The 17,402-nt window shown below is 35.9% G+C and overlaps 1 protein-coding gene across 5 annotated transcripts; it reads right to left on the bottom strand.

Annotated features, from left to right (window-relative positions):
- Positions 1-444: 444 nt before the first annotated feature.
- zgc:153867 lies at positions 445-15,033 on the bottom strand. 5 transcript variants are annotated; one of them, XM_021469755.3, is made up of 7 exons: positions 14,648-15,014; positions 10,928-10,955; positions 7,792-7,935; positions 6,109-6,282; positions 5,902-5,979; positions 5,645-5,687; positions 445-983 (listed from the first exon to the last, which is right to left on the bottom strand). In XM_021469755.3, exons 1-6 carry the CDS (start codon positions 14,822-14,824, stop codon positions 5,659-5,661), a joined length of 630 nt encoding a protein of 209 aa, XP_021325430.2. In that variant the 5' UTR covers positions 14,825-15,014; the 3' UTR covers positions 445-983; positions 5,645-5,658. The 5 variants fall into 5 exon arrangements, with proteins under 5 accessions (XP_021325430.2, XP_005162288.4, XP_021325429.2 ...); XM_005162231.5 differs by lacking the exons at positions 10,928-10,955; positions 14,648-15,014 and adding exons at positions 11,154-11,181; positions 11,706-11,885; XM_021469754.3 differs by lacking the exon at positions 5,645-5,687 and having other exon boundaries at positions 14,648-15,033.
- Between the last annotated feature and the right edge of the window lie 2,369 nt (positions 15,034-17,402).

The raw sequence follows: 17,402 nt of genomic DNA, 5'->3' as shown, positions 1-17,402 counted from the left end.
ATCTTCATTTCATTTCCTGTTGCTTATTTTTAAATAAATATACAAAGATGTAAATGCTTAAAGCTGTTAATAGATGAGGACAATTTAGAAAAGCTTGTCAGCCTGGGGTTTGCCCTTATAACCAATTGAGACAAATTAGGTCTGAGCACTAAACATCTTAGTGCCAACAACATTTGCTTTTAATTTAAGGTGCTGACCCGAAACCAAATAGTGATCCTTTGGATTGCATTAATCTAACTGCACAAGAAGTTCAGCAATTTGCTCTAATTTTACTCCAGACAGCTTGGTTTTTACAATGAAGCACAATCAATTTAAGGAACTGAGGTCAGTTCAGCTCTCAACAAGTGTAAGGATACTGCCATCTATCTGCAAACAACAGAAGCGCAAGACGTGTTTAAAAAAAAAAAAAAAAATACACAGAATCTGAAATAATAAGACGGGTAGTTTGTTTAAAATGTACTTTATTGGACCGCGAAAACATTCCGAGTTAATTAAAACAAAATGTTATTGCCTTTCTGGTACATAATTTCTCAAATTGAAAAAGTTACTGTGAAAAGGCCAAAAACAAACATCTGGCCAGACACGACATTTCTACTCCAGCACAGTTCAGCAGAGATGCCTGAGGATACACTAGATATTGCGTACACGCTGCCGATATGTGCTGCATCAAGAGCTTTTATTGCAGAGCGCTTCAGCACACAAGAGATCTTTTTCATATCGCTATATGGTTTGAATACCACAGGACAGGAGCTCTATCTCTTGGGGAGTCATATGGGAACTTAAAGAAGATAAAGGCACTTCTAATAATAATACCCAAATGAGTGCACACACACAAGAAAAACGACTGGAGCCACTAAGCAAATGAAGGTGAGGGAATGAATAGGAAGAAGAAAAAAAATACACAGAAATTATTACATAGAAAATAAGACAAACAAATGGATGTGGTCTTTATCTTCAACCGCTCATGACCATGCGGACGAGCTCTGTGAAAAAGAAGAGAAGAAATAAAAACAAGTTAGGGTCCATTGTGCATCAAAAGGGGATCAACCCAAACTACAGCATATTAGGGGGAAAACAAATGGTTCTAATTGTTCAAATATTCATTTCAGAAGTGTTTAAGTCACATCTTTTCCTACTCACAATGTAATACGTTTATTAAATGTTATTTTATTTACATTTGTAGTAGGGCTGTGCAATATGACTAATATATATATATATATATATATATATATATATATATATATATATATTTCATATTCATATATATATATATATATATATATATATATATATTCATATTCATATATATATATATATATATATATATATTCATATTCATATATATATATATATATATATATATATATATATATTCATATATATATATATATATATATATATATATATATATATATTCATATATATATATATATATATATATATATATATATATATATATATATATATATATATATATATATTCAAGTCAGGTTTCAAGTCAAATTCAAGTCCATTAAGAATACAATTTTTGACATATACAGGGTTAAACACTAAATGTTTTTCTAATGACCTGGTATTATCATGAGGAATCATGTAATTGCTTGGTTTTCTTTCCCTAATTAGGGGATTTAATAGGCAATGTCTAACAGCTATTGTGAACTGTATCTCTTTGCAATAAAAAAAAAACAAATATAAAAATAATTTTATGTTTGCAACACAGTGGCACAATGGTTAGCTCTGTTACCACACAGCAGGAAGGTCACTGGTTCAAGACCCAGCTGGGTCAGTTGGCATTTGTGTGGACATTGCATGTTCTCCCTAGGTGGGCAAGGGTTTCCTCCACGGCCTCAAAGACATGCTGTAGGTAAATTGGGTGAGCCAAATTTGTTTGTGGTGTATGCCATGGTCCTCCCCATTTGGAGTAACAACGTTTTAAGCGATTTTATCTTGACAGACTGACTTTAAATACACATACTCTCATTTTAAAAATCACACAACCATCATCTCAATGTTTCTGAGTTTTCTATGACAGAAATCGTTCTTATGAGGTAATCTGGGAATACTTTCAGTGCATTCCTAGTACAGTTTTTACACTTTGCATCTGTAATCTGTAAGCTTCTGGAAAGATTATTAGTTATCGCTTATTTTAGGTTTCTAAATAAAAATTAAAAATTAAAAAAATTGCCCTGTTTTAAATAGAGTGAGATAATCATCACATATGAAGAGTACATTTGAGAGTATACACATGAATAGAAACAGCTTTTGTTGGTGATGTATCGTTATCAGGATAAGAGATGGCACATCGTGAAAGAGATGTGTGTCATATAACCCAGCCCCAAGTTGTAGGTTCATTAAATGCAAATCTTGTCCAAATATCATTCAGTTTTGGCCACTGCTGTGCATAAAGCCAAATGCCCTCTACAGATCCTCACCAACCAGTCAACTCAAACTGATCTCTGCCTGCCACATTTGCTGTAGTTTGAAGCCATTCCCCAGTTCTACTCATTCTTTAGTGGTGAGAAACAGGGTGAGAGCAAGATCATGGCTAGCTCCTACTCAACCTTAGCTCAAAGACTTAACCAGGTCTAGGAAATCAAGAAAATGTTAAAAAAGCTCCTTCTGGTTTTCCTCTACAAGGCAAGAGTGGAAATGGTTTCACAGCACAGTAATGAGAGATCGTAGAGTTGAGCTATGGTTCAGCCTCCATCAGGAAAAGGGAGAGAAAGATCAGCAAAAACAGCCTAAAATCACTGCAATTTGATTGGTTAGTTAATAATAAAAGCAACTGCACTGCTTTGGGGAGCACAGGAATGGTGTGTACAGATTTTTCACAACACCGGAATTAAATCTAACGCCCAAAGCATACTGTTCACAGTCAAACAGCACCACACACAAACAGGAAAATGACACGTGTGCACTAGAAAGATTCATCTTTGTCCAATGTCAATACTTTCTGTCCAAAACTTACAAGCAATAAAAGATAAAGTTGCTTGTATCTTTAAATTCCCTCTTACTTGCAAAGCACAGGTGTCATATTTCATGAGTTAAACACATGCAGTATAAAAACTTAAAACATTGATCAAAATTAGAGAACTCCTATTAGAGATTCCTCCTAGATATTAGTGTTAACCTGATTCTGGTGGTAAATTCATTAAAGCAACACTATGCAAGTTTCTAACAGCTCAGCCTTGTGGTTGATATGCACAATTGCCCATTATCATGGACATAAAACCTTACTGTTGGCAGTGCAATTTACTGCATCAAGGTTAATAATGAGTTTTATTTATGTATTACTGATCGTAAACAAATTGTTTTTTTCACCTCTAAGGGCGTACTCGCATTGTGTACAGTTGCCTTGAACCGGACCAAAGCAAGCTTGTCCCCCCTCCTGTCTCCCCTGACGGCACGCACTCATTACATTCGGGCCTAGGCACGCTTACGACATCGATGATGCACTGTTTAGTAGAGAAGCGCTCTAGCTCAGCACAGTGGAGATTTCTCTAGTTATATTGTTTTAGTCGTTTGGGATGAAGTGAGACACAGTCAAATATTTCGACAAACATATCCGCCACTTTTGATGCTCATAAGCAATCATAAAGTCCTTGTGCTGCAGGAATTAGGAGATTTGGTGAAGGCGCAGCTGTGGTGCAGTGAGGGGTTTGCGTCTTTAATAAACTACGACAGTTTGGGTTTATTGAGGTGTTAGAATGATTAATAAATCCATATCAAACAGTCTCTGAAATGTCACGTCTTGCTTTCATTTTCAGGCGTAGGTGCGTGTTGCACTCACACATAAGTGTACCGCGCCAAAGCCAAAGTGAACCACGCTCAGGCACACCTCTTCCAACCGGGCCAGGGCCAGCCAAGTGAACCGTGCTCAAACAATCCGGGAAACGGGCCTGGGTACAGTTTGGATACCATAGTGCGAGTAGGCCCTAAGTCAACCGGTTCAACTAGTTCACCAAATTCAACTGAATCATTCATAATGATTAGAGTCTCATGCAAGCACTCTTATCTACAAATTGCAGAACTTAATTTTAAGAAACTTTTCAGATCATGATGATGTTTTAACTGACTGAAATTATGATTGCTGACTACATATTTTTGATATGTTGGGTCAAAACATGGGAGAAATGTCACGAAACATCTGGTTTGGGTTAAAGATCCAAATTTCTCATCACAACTGTATATCTAGCCTCAAAAGCAGTCTTGCACACATTTTCTTGCACCTATTAAATATCTTTATTAACTTAAAAAAAAACTTATACTTAAACTAAAAAAAACTAAGCAAATTCAAAATATAAAAACTAAGAAAAACTAGTAAATCTACCTCAAAAAATCAATTAAAACAAACTGAATTTGAAAATAAGTCATAACGAAAAAGACTAAAACTAATGAAAAATGCAAAACTATAACCTTGCTGCATATTCATCGATGAGGTAAAATAGCTTGTGTTATACTGCACTTTATTTCACAAAAATCATTTCAGTTAGCGCAATCGAGTGTAAGCCAGTTCAATGAAAACCAATTCAAATCGGTATTTGGCCTCATGTTTGATTGGACTCACTTTTTCTTGGCTTCCTTTGCCAAAACACTTTCAGTTTTCTTTAGTGGGTCTGCCTTGGCGCTTGTATTCCTTCTATATTAAATCTGTTTTGGCCAACTCCACCTAGTATACAAAAACAACCTGCGAAATTTGCCCTAAAGCAGATCTCACTGTTCCGCTCAGGCATTTATATAAATGTCCATAGTGGCTGTGGGTACTGGATGGCTCAACAAAAAGCTGCATGGTTATTTCAGGTAAAAGATCTGGAAGCCAGAGCATCTGAATACATCTAGTTAGGCGTTTTTCTACCACTGATATAGTTTCAGACTGTTATTTTAAAGGTCAAACACTTCCATAGTGCTGCTTTAATTATTTAACAAACCCCATTTTAGCTGGCAGTCCAGATAAAGACAAAAGAGATGATCCTTTCAGCCATAGCAAAAGAAGTCGCTTGTTCCAAATCTGGTTCTTCATAAAAAACAAAACGCACAAGAGGACGAGATAATGTGGAGAACACTGCAGCTTGAATTGCTAACTGACCTGGGTCTGTCTTGCACTGGTTAGCACAGTAAAATAAAAATAACAAGTATGGTACATCATTGACTAAAATCTCTTCAAATTTTTCAAAAAAAACTTTATATTTATAAACTGTTCTCTAATTTTGATCTCTACTGTACATCACACACAATCTGAATTGCGCACAAACCCTAGTACACCTTGGGCTTTAGAACGAACATATGTCAAGTCCTTTAACCTGTGCTCACATCTGAAGCAGTGCAGTCGCCCTTTCGCCTCTGAGAGCCGTTGCAGGGACGGCCACATGCAGATAGCATGCTGCAGCCAGGGGCCAGAGAAAAGGCTGCTGCAGAGATAGGGAAAATTCCAACCATATGTCAAAACCATCAAACTGCATCCAACCAGGCTCTCTAGCTCTAGACGTCACATGATGCACAGCTACGCTGTGAATGACTATGCTGAAAGATGCGAAGAAATAAGGAGTAGACTATGCAATCATGTGCGTCTAGAGCATTAAAGAAAAGACCTGGATAGATTGTTGCTTCACGTGTTATAAATGTGGAGGTCAGGAGGCGGACGTACACCAGAGGCATCTCTCAGCCAGACATGATGTGGCGAACGAAGGCTGTGGAAGATCAGTTCAGTTACAGTTATCGCATGCTATCATCAAAAGATTTTTCACTGCGATGCATAACAGTAGAATACCGTCAAAATAATAATTTAACTCCAAACACATTCCTAAAGTTTGGACTAAAATAACTACCGTTAAGATCATCAGATAAACAGTGAGGGCTCTCTCTTTGTGAAACTAAATACATAAATCAAACTTTATAGTTTACCTTCGTAATTGATGCAACCGTTAGCATCTTCATGTCCTGCTAGAAGTGTTTCTACCTCCTCTTCGGTCATCTTTTCCCCTATAAAGATACAGGTTTATCAACTAGAGCACTTTATCCTAATATTCCATTTACCTATTATGACATTCAGTGGCCTAGATGTGGAGTCGGTGGTTATATATATCCTCACAGGAGACCTGGCCGGCTTACCCAGTGTGGTGAGAACGTGGCGGAGCTCAGCACCCATGACTGTGCCGTTGCCTTCCTTGTCAAATACTCTAAGCCCCTCCACAAAGTCCTCAAACGTGCCCTGGTCTTTGTTCTTGGCGATGGCCTGGAGCATGGGCAGAAACTGCTCGAAGTCCAGCAGTTTATGGTTCATTTCTGAGGAACAAAGAAGCCTCTAATCAGACAAGATAGCATTTATTTCCATATTATACAGGAAGCAAGACCTACCATTACTGACACATTTGATCTAAGTATTAATGTTTGTGCAAATAGATGGCGCAGCAATAATGATAGGCTAGGTTCAGGCTGACTATGAGAACTCCTGACCTTTTAGGCCAGTGATGTGTTGTTACAAAAGTAAGCAACATTTGAAGTGGATCAAAACCTTTCATTGAAACTTATCCTGAATGAACATTAAGCGATCTCATTTCTGTCTTCAAATTTTGTACCATAAGCCAATACTGAAAACAAACATTTAGTATCGTTACATATTAATATACTTTAAGAGAGGAAAAAAACTTGTAGCGATTTTTTTTTACTGCTAATAATATTGTAAGATTTGTGGGTTGAGTAAAAATATTGGCAGGAAAAATTTAGATAGTTGTGCTTTATACTATACACACAAGCATACACACACACGCACGCACGCAACTAAAGAGCACATTAGAGTGGCAAGCTGGAACAATCGTTTGCCACAGTCTTTTAAGATTTTCCCATGCAATTTTACAACAGGTTTTCAGTTTATTCAGTATCAGTACAATATCTTCTATAGTAAACATAATTTGCCATACAATGTAATAAACCATACTGAACACCAACTTTTATACCAATTGTGTATTTTAAAAAAGGCAAAGTTTAAGGAAAAGCTTGAGGGAAGAACCAAACTAGTATTCCGAATTTTGACATTATCGCTGCACAATTTTACACCAAACTTAAAAACTAGCCAAAAGCTAGGGTAGGGCTCTTTGCGGTGAATGTTTTTAAAGGGCAGAAAGAAATTATTTAAATAAAACCATTTGCTCCAGAGTAATTTTAGCATCATGGATGTGACATCTGCAGTAAAAACTCAAAACATAAATTCACAGAGACCGTATTTGTTAACATTATTTACTGAAACATGTTTATATTTTCCAAAAACGCACACCAGTTATGGGATAAAAAAAATATCAATCTGTAAACATTTGTATATTTTAAATAAGGACAATAAACATGCGTTATGGATGTGACCAAAAAAAGGATGCGAGTTTACAGTACAGCATACTTTGTAGAAATTCTGTGAATTGAACTGCACAACCCAAAAGAAACAATGCTAACCAAAAGGATAAGAGTTGGCTCTCTACAGAACAAATATTGATTTTATCTTATACGTTTTACATTTATGAGCAAAAGGTTTTATTATGGATTCGACAGATGTGAAATTGGCACTTGTATGACTTTGGAAAATCAAATATAATTCTTTGAAAACACTGGCAGAGACATTTGAGTATTTCACAGTAGTTGTAGCATTACTTCTTCATTTTCTTCATGGCAAGACTAACATTTGCAGGGAATAGCCCTCCAATGACTCAAAGAATGAGTTGAATTTTTGAACCGGTAGTTCTAATTACAGATGCTAAAACCAATCAAAAGGGATGCATGCTGTTCAGAATGGAACCGTCGTCCTACCTTCTGCTTTTGGGTTGCCCAAGACCTTGAGCACCTCAGCATTTACAGGGTTTTGGCCCAGCGCACGCATCACATCCCCACACTGATTGTATGTGATCTTCCCATCTCCCGTCCGGTCAAACAGGAGGAAGGCTTCTTTGAATTCTGCAGAGATTAGTGATTAAATAAAGTTAAACAAAATGCTGGGAAATGAGCAGAGAACAGAAAAGATGAGAAACATGCATGATAGACAGAAAAAAAGCAAATAGAAATAAACAGGGATGAAACACACACACGGTTGGTTTTATTATGCACTAAAATAGGACATAATATAATAATACTCGATGGTAAACACATAATGGCAGGCCATTGCTTTAAAGAGCCTGACTTAATTTAAGGAGCCCAATGGATCAGCACAATGAGAAACCCTGCACCAGCCATCAATATTAATGCCACTCAAGGCTATTTTCTGCGGTCTCTATTCAGCCTAGTTGTGACAAGCTGAATGACCACAGACATCTTATCTGTCCACCTTTAGCCATTATACACTTTAGGAGACCTTTAGATCACATTAATAAGCTAGTCAAATATTCAAACATTAGCCATTTAAGATTTTTGCCAATCTACATTATTAACCTTATTATACTTTACACAGTCTAAAAATACAAAGCAGTAACACAACATTTATTTCTTAAATATTACATTGGCAATGATGTTTAATTGACCAGGAATACATTAGCATAAAAAAAACTACATTCATAAAACAAAATAGATTAGATTTGTTTAAATAAATATAACCAAGTTTTATTAATTCACATAATTTATTAAAACACAAAACTTGGAGATAAAGTAAAACAAATACATAAAGCTAATTCAGTAGCACTTAAGTTTAGGCCACAATTCACAGTATTTACAAACCTTTAACACCATTAGCTTTAACAATTATGAATTAACTGTTTATTATAGTTAGTAAGGTGCAAGTTGGGTTTGGGTATTGGGTAGTATTAGGGATTTAGAATAAGATCGTACTTTCTAACTACTAACGAACAGTTAATATCTTAATAATAGGCATGTAATACGAAGAAAACTGTGTCCTAAACTAAAGTGTTACCGACGTTATTTCTATTCAACTTGTGTTGAACATAACTGACAAATAGGCTAAGGTATATGCACAATCAATATAAAAAAATAAAAAAGGTCTGTTTAAAAACGAGAATTGTAATACCGATCACAGAGCTTATTGCCAAAGTAATACAAATGTGTTTCTAAAGTATTTCAAACTAACTAATAATAAAGTATAATCCCTGTTAAACTTCATATGTCTGCTAATATTCCAAATGTGTGGTCTAAAGGTTTGCACGATAGAGGTACACAATAATCACTGCCTTTGGCAATGTCCTAAAATACAAAAGTTTTGGAAAGTATGTTAGACATGTTCAATGTTAAAAACCTCTTTAAATGCTAAGCTCTGTATTCTAAGCTTGTATCCTATGGAACTTCAAGCCACAAGGGCTACTGCATTATACCGGCAATATACACAGGCATGCTCAATCCATAGAATTTTGGGAAAAAGAATTAATGGACTGTATTGAACTGGAGAAACCAACGTTTATTAAAGCAAGCAGAAGGACTTGGTCTATTTTTGGGAACCATAGGGTTCATACACATTTTTACAACTAAAATCCAATGACGTTTCCATGATTTCTCCAGGACTTTCAAGTATATATTTTATATTTTTGTTTTGTTAAAATATGTTTTATATAATGTCTACGTTTACATGTTAAATAATAATAAAAATGATGCATCTTCAAAGTTATAACAGCATATCATTAAAATTGCAACAATCTATTTAGTTTATATAAATCTTTTTATCCATGTAAAACATATTTAGATAATGTTAATACAACAGCACAAATAGTGTGAGAGCATGTTTTTGGCCATAGACTGAACAAAAGTAAAGACAACTAAGTATACAGACATTTGTTAAACTAATTTCTATGACTTTCTCAAAATATTGTGGGTTTTTCAGTTTTCCAAGGCAATTTCCATGCCTGGAAATGTTATCTCATAATTCCATGACTTTTCCAGGTTTTTCATGATTGTATCAACCTTGCATACATGTGTGTTTGTAAACATGATTTTTTATTGTATTGTTTTTGCTATTTTGTCATTATCTATTTTTCAATTAATTATTTTTATGTATTTATTATTTTATTTAGTTATGTTATTTGAATATTTATGTGTTTGTATATTTGCACATACATATATACATATGTAGATATGTGCCGTTTCGTAGGCTGCATTGTTATCATGCCTAGTTAAGGGGGGGGGGGTATCAATATACATGTTTGAAAAAAAATATTCTTTTTTCTATATGCATGTACAAACCTTTTTAAATAAAATGACAAAATAAACCTCTAAATTACTAACAGCCTCAACTAAAATCCATAACTGAGTGTTTCGCTTTATCAGTTAAACTTTGAGAGGTTCTAAATAAAACTACTACTTTGACTCAAAGCCAGAGATCAGAAAAAACTGAATGTTACCCGTTAAGACAGGCCTTTCCCAAAAGCAAAAAACCTCCCATGTCTGTAATGCTTTTCCTCCTCACTGGAATGTGGCTGTTCCCTTGCATGCCTTAAATTGAGCGTTTAACCATATATGGTATGATAGGAAAACGCCAGAGCGAGCACTATTATGTCAACCTCCTTTGCTTAAACAAACAAGAGCAAAGATGAAGCCTAAATGGCCAAACAACAAAAAAAGCTCACACCATTGATGGTAACACAGATGATGACCGATATCTTCAAGTTTAGATGAAGCGGTTTGACACATTAAAGCTGTTAGCAGTCACACTCTTTTGTTAGCAGAATTTCAACACTTCCTGACTCAGACACACCCTCTACAGATATGACTGTGAATGGTATTCAAGAAACCCATTCGCTGATAGGCCTAGACTTTAAAAACGAAACAATAATTCTCAGATAAAACCAATCATAACTACTGCAGCTGATTTAAAATTATTTATTACAGAATTCACTTTAAATGGTGGAGGCAGGTGAGGCGTTTTCAGACGCACAAACAAACAGCTTGTTGTCCTTTTAACACCATGCAAACTTAATGACACCATAACAGAAAAGGTTTACAGTGCACTCACCATGTATTTGTTCCAAGTTAAACTCAATCTGGAGGTGACATACAACCGTGACAAAGGAAAACAGTTCATAGGTAAGGAAAGAAAGCTGGAGGAATGCAGGGGCAAAGTAACATGAGCAGAATAGCATAGGCGGGATGGAAAACGCAGAATGTCTAGGAAGAAATGGGAGTAAATAACACATATAATGAAACAAAGTGGGATGTATCTGAATGAGAGACAAACTCACCAAGAATCTGATCCTCGCTGAAGTCAGACTGTTTGAGACAGAGCGACATTTAATGAATATGAAATGATGCACATTTGCAAAGCTGTGAATCAAATGGGACTTCTGATAATAATGATACATAAATAAAAAATAATCGCTGTCCATAAACTCCGTCTGGGAAAGCATTTCTGTCCGACTGGAAAAGTTAGATAAGTTTTTCATGCCTGGCTAAAACTGTCCAGCTAATACAATCAGCTAACCAACAGCCGTGCTACCGAGTGACAGAAAAACTAAAACAGGCCATTTTAAAAGAACGCGAGTTAACTATCAAAGTCTTAAATTCATGTAAAGTAGATTAATGAACAATTAGCATACGTATTTAACTTTTTTTGTGTACTAAATGGCGTAACAACTCTGTTAGCTAGCATAAAACTAAGGCTAACGTGAACGGCATTCTTTCAGTAACGTTACTAACATTGTATATAGTTACCAAACCTTACATTTGGCTGTGTTTAAACACAAAAGTTGTACCTAAGCATATTTTTTAAATGAAACGTTTGTTAATATCCGTACCATTTTTGCAGCGGCTTGTTTTCCGGGTGTGTGAGTGTATATCGCGGCGGGAGTGTGAGAGATGACTCGCTCAAGCGCTGCTGGGTTATGAAGGAGATCGTGAACGAGTCCTTCCTTAGAGTTGAATCTTCTGAATATCATCACAACACCCGAATGAACGATTCGGTCAGGAGTTGGAGTGAGTCATCAACTTCATTCAATTATTTTATTTTCGGCTTAGTCCCTTTATTAATAAGTTCCTTTTAATATTTATAATATATTAAAAATATTCAAATAATAATATTAATATATTAATATTCCTTCCAGCTGCAACTCATCACTGGAAAAACTTTATTTTCACACTTATTTTATCACTTGTTTATTTTTTGGTGAAAAAGGTAAAAGGTGAGCTATACTTTAGTGTCATCCATGGTTCACGACTTTAAATTAAGGCACAGACTATAAAAAATAAACTTGAATGGACCTTGGTAATAATAGCCTATATTATAGTAGAACTTAACAAAACTAGAAAATTATTTAAATATGAACTGTGTTTAATTATTACCATCAAGTTTTAAGACTCTATTAATATATTTTAGATCTATAAATCACACTTAGACTTCCTAAAATAAGATCATAGGCCCAGCTCATATTATGTTTTCCAAAGCATAAATGTCCAAATTTTAACAGATTTCAAATAATTTCAAGATAAATTAAAAACTTTGGCTCCAGAACCCCAGTTGAGAACAGATGTTCATGTTTCACCAATGCGTATTTACAAACAGTATAGGCCAATACCATTTTAATATTTCAACAGAGATATGTAAACTACTTTCAGTTTTATTTTATGTAAATTCCAACTATAACTTGGTTGTAACACACATAGCACAATTTCTCTGGCCCACCTCTGGCCAACCTAATCAGATTTTGCTTGGCCCACATGCCGCAATAAATTACGGTTCATGACTAGACCAAGTCTGGCTTCCAGACAAGGGCCAAACATGGACCATATCTGGGTCAAGTCTCGGCTAATTTAATAGCACATAACTGGGCCTAAACTTGGCCAAATAGGTTGGTGTGGCACGATTGCTATGCAATTAATAAACCCATGAAGCATTGCAGTAGGCACACTATGCATGCTGCATGCTTTGTCTCAAATAATTATAAAAAATTATTTTAATGTATTTTAAATGTGGGTCAAGACAGGCCAAACATAGATGGCCCACATATCAAATTTTAACATCTGGGCCAAATACTACATTTAAAATCTGGCCCAAATCTTTTGTGCCACTTTAAAGATGGTGCCACCTTTGCCAAACCCAGGCCATGTTTGGTCCACATGCTGTATTCAAGTGCTGGAAGAATGCCTGCTGTGCCAGCTCTATGCCAAATCTGGGCCAGAATTCTTTGCTACCTGGGAAATTACGTTGAGGCAACAAACTAATCCAGGATGAATAGAAATAATTAATATAAAAAGATTATATCATCAAATAAAATAAGTAGTATTAATAAAAAAAGATCTTGATTACTAGATTTCAAAGCTTTAAAAATGTGAACAGCAATATATAGCCTACCTAAAATTGATTTATAGGAACGCTTCACTAGAGAACGCCACGCCTGGACTTTGCTAAAGCGGCCTACGTCATGACGTAAAATAGTCACCGAATCATTTTTTTTTAAAGAACCGACTCGTGAAAATGACTCGGTCTTCCCTTCAGTGACTGGCGGATGAGTCTTTTTACACACAAAGAGTGACAAACACACGCCCAACGCAGATCACTACACCATAATGACTGACTGCACAATAAGCAAAACACGTGTATCTTGAATGCTGATGGTTGGCATGTTTGTGACGGCATGCGAATAAGCTTTTGTTGTAAGATTCAATTTCTGTACTTAAATTATTCATAAAAGCACATAGAGGTGTATGTTATATGTCATATAAGAAGATTTGTGAATTATTTAGCAAAACAAAGGACATTATAAAGTCAATTTCATCAACAACAGGATAGATGTACTGTAAGCCCTTTGTTAAATTCCTACACACACATAAAAAAAACACTAGAGCCTACTGTAATTCAATATCAGATTGTTTATGATCTGCTCTTATCATTTCAACATAGATCTATGAAGAAAATCAATTATTTAGCACGTTCAAGGGAAATTCAAGTTGACAGTAAAGCACCTTGACTTGGACCAGCTACAGTACATTGCTGCCACATTTCCTAATCCTGATATAAGCATGCGAATAAGCTTTTGTTTGTAAGATTCAATTTCTCTACTTCAATTATTCATATAAGCACAGAAGTGTTGATTATAACACAGATGTGTTGATTATATGTCATATAATATCATTTGTGAATCATTTATCAAAACAAAGGACATTATAAAGTCAGTTTCATCAACAACAGGGAAGATGTAGGCCCTAACGTTAATTTGTTAAATTCATACACACATGCAAAAACATTATACTGTAACTCAATCTCTGATTGCTTATGAATGATCTGCTCCTTTCATTCCAACATAGATCTATGAAGAAAGTCAATATTTAGCAGGTTCAAGGGAAATTCAAGTTGACAGTAATGCAGCTCGGCTTGGACAAGCTACATCGCTGCCCCATTTCTCAATCCTGATATAGCTGGAGTATTCTCTCAAGATTTGGGGGCTGGGTTGACACAGTTTCCCCTGTGCTATGCTGAGGTAACCAGAAGCTGCATAAAAAGATTACCTTGATGATTTATTCATAACAATCCAATTCAGATCTGATGCTTGGATGGCAATAGGGCAGTCTATGTTGTTATAGAGAATATAAATAAGTTCACACCATAACATGCAATCTAAATTCTGTTTTTGCTATTCATTTTCTTATTATTTTACTGATACATATTAATGAACTGTTGCTCACAATGATTAGTCAGGAGAATTTCCTTAATTAAAATCTCTGTTGCTAGGCAGTCACTTACCTCTAATGTGCTGGGGTCAAAGGGGGAATCTGAAGGGCGCAGCATCCTCGGTTTCAACTCTGGAGCTGATTTTGGTGGTAACGGTGTTGTGGTGGGGCAAGGAAACGGTGGTCCGTGCCTTGGTAACGTCCCCCCTGATGGAGACTTTTTAATTGACGGTTCTCGTTTCGGTGCCATCTCTAGACCTTGAAATGTGTCCTTGAAATGCCAAAATAAATCAAGCAAAAGGCTCAATCAGATGAAATGCATGTATGTCCTCTGATAGTGGAAAAGAAGAAAAAGAAAGAAAGGAGGCAGAAGCAGGCAGGTAGAGGGAAAGAATCTAGGATGAATTGATGCAGTGGATGTGCATGCAGTGAGAGTGTGCGTAGGAGGGCTGTCTCACTGAATCTGTTTCACTCTCTCCGCTTGTATTTATATGTAGGTCAGAATCGTGTACATATGTGGGTGTTATAGGGTGTTGGTGTCAATAATAGACAGCAGTGTCACTATAGGATAGAATCTAATTTTTACAATTGCATCAATGTGTGTGTCGTACGTCTTGATATTGCTGAGTTCTAAGTGTTCCAGGGTCAACAAGGGTGGAGCTTATGATACAATGTTTCAACCAATCATACAATGTTTCAACCAATCAGATGTGTGTATGTGTGCGGTAGCTGGTCACGTGACGTGACAGCGCAAATTTAGCTGCAATTTTTGAATCTCATCCTAACGGCATCATCACGATCCGTGAAAGTAAGTTAATTTCCTTAGTATTTGCACCTAAGACTACTCAACATAGGATATTGGTTGTATTTAGTACTGCCGCTCTCTATATGCAGAGTATGCAGGTTTAATATTTAGTAACATTAACATAAACTCAGTGTAAATAAAAAATATATTGATAATTCATCCATTCATTCATTTTCTTTTCGGCTTAGTCCCTTTATTAATCCGGGGTCGCTACAGCTGAATGAACAGCCAACTTATTCAGCACGTTTTTACGCAGCCCTTCCAGCCGCAACCCATCTCATTCACACACATTCATTTACACTCATACACTACAAACAATTTAGCCTACCCAATTCACCTGTACCACATGTCTTTGGACTGTGGGGGAAACCAGAGCACCAGCAGGAGACCCATGCGAACGCAGGGAGAGCATGCAAACTCCGCACAGAAACGCCAACTGACCCAGCCGAAGCTCGAACCAGCGACCTTCTTGCTGTTAGGCGACAGCACGACCTACTGCACCACTGCGTCGCCTATATTAATAATATATTGTTAAACACATTTTTAAAAGCTAATTTTATGACGAACGCAAAAAAACAAAAAGTAATTTTTTTCCGCCGCATATGTGCAGCATATGGCCCTTATCTTTACGGCTGCGGGCAGCATATATCTACAATTTATGCAAGTTGCAGCTCTATGTCTGTAAAAGACAACAGCAGTCTGGAGCTGAGAAGAAGAAAAAGGACATAATGAATCGCGTGCATCACTTTCAGGTAGCTTATGTCCATGAATCTGGAAAACTTGTATTTTTTTTTGGTTGTTCAATTAAATTAGTAAGGCTGACGTTTAAACTTCGTCACAACTGCACAAATCTGCCTGATTTGTTGTTTACGTTCAGTTTCTTGCTTTGCTGCTCTGCATTGTGCTTTAACATGCTTTTATGACTTTTCTTGTTTGCCACTCTGTTGCTGATAATTACACAAACTCAATTATTTTTAATAACTTGTGCAACACTTTACATTTCTGTTTGCACACCAGCTACATGCATGGCACAATTATTTTACTGTATGTATTGTTAATTATTATATAGTTATTATATTCTATAATTCTCTGCAGTTATATTTGTTTATTGTTTTGTCTATTTCTATACATTTCTTATTACTGCTGTCCTTTCTAAGAGCTGCCAAGTTTTGCTGTATTGTTGCAATGACAATAGAGTATAGAGTACAATAAAGTCCCTTTAGTCTTTGCATCGGTGGATTTGTGTGTTTTTTATATCCTGTTTTTTTTTTTCATTTTTGTACATTACAATATAAAAATAACAAAACTGACTAATATTCTATGATTTCTGAATGATCAATAATACAAAACGAGTCAAATTACTGTAAGCCACAGGTCATAAACCATTTTTATTGCATGAATTTATAATGATTATTTTTTTCTGAATGCTAACAAAGTTTTTGTTTAAAAATACACTTTTTAATTCTTAAAAACCACAAACGCCTTTGATTTATACTGAAAGCAAGGGTCAGTTTTTGTCACTATAGATTATAGTGCAGGTCAAATCCACATCTTGGTTGTAGTTTAGACACATTATGAAGAGTGCTTGACTAACCCATTGTCTTAATAGTATGTCATGAGTTTTTCTTTAAATGACTAATTTCTTCTGTACTGTACATGGAGGTTCAATGCTGAAAATTGTCTCAAAAGAAGATGAGGTGGCATGATCCAGCACTGCTTCAGAGGCACCAGCAGCTGCACGGGTAGACACAGGATGCTCCACTGAGGACCGTGCATCTCTACAGGTACAGAGAGGGTTTTATTCTTTACCTTTAGTAAATGTTTGAATTAAGGTATGCTTTGCAGAAGACATGTCAGTGTTTATTTTAATGTAAACTATTATTTTGTTGTATCAGTCATAATGGAGTGTGAATGAATGAACTCAAGGTCCAAACAGTCACTGAATGGCCAGTACCCACCACAGTCAAGGAAATCCAGAGATTCTTGAGGTTCACAAACTTTTACTGGAGGTTCATTCGCAATT

This window comes from Danio rerio, chromosome 23 (assembly GCF_049306965.1).
Source record: "Danio rerio strain Tuebingen ecotype United States chromosome 23, GRCz12tu, whole genome shotgun sequence".
NCBI lineage: Eukaryota > Metazoa > Chordata > Actinopteri > Cypriniformes > Danionidae > Danio > Danio rerio.
This window is presented reverse-complemented; position numbering and strand designations above follow the sequence as displayed.

Coding starts and splice junctions, on each gene's coding strand:
- zgc:153867 (XM_021469754.3), bottom strand. CDS start 14,824: ATGGCACCGAAACGAGAACCGTCAATTAAAAAGTCTCCATCAGGGGGG. Junction 10,956..14,647: donor TTGACCCCAGCACATTAGAG/GTAAGTGACTGC, acceptor TGTCACCTCCAG/ATTGAGTTTAACTTGGAACA. Junction 5,980..6,108: donor CCACGTTCTCACCACACTGG/GTAAGCCGGCCA, acceptor GTATCTTTATAG/GGGAAAAGATGACCGAAGAG.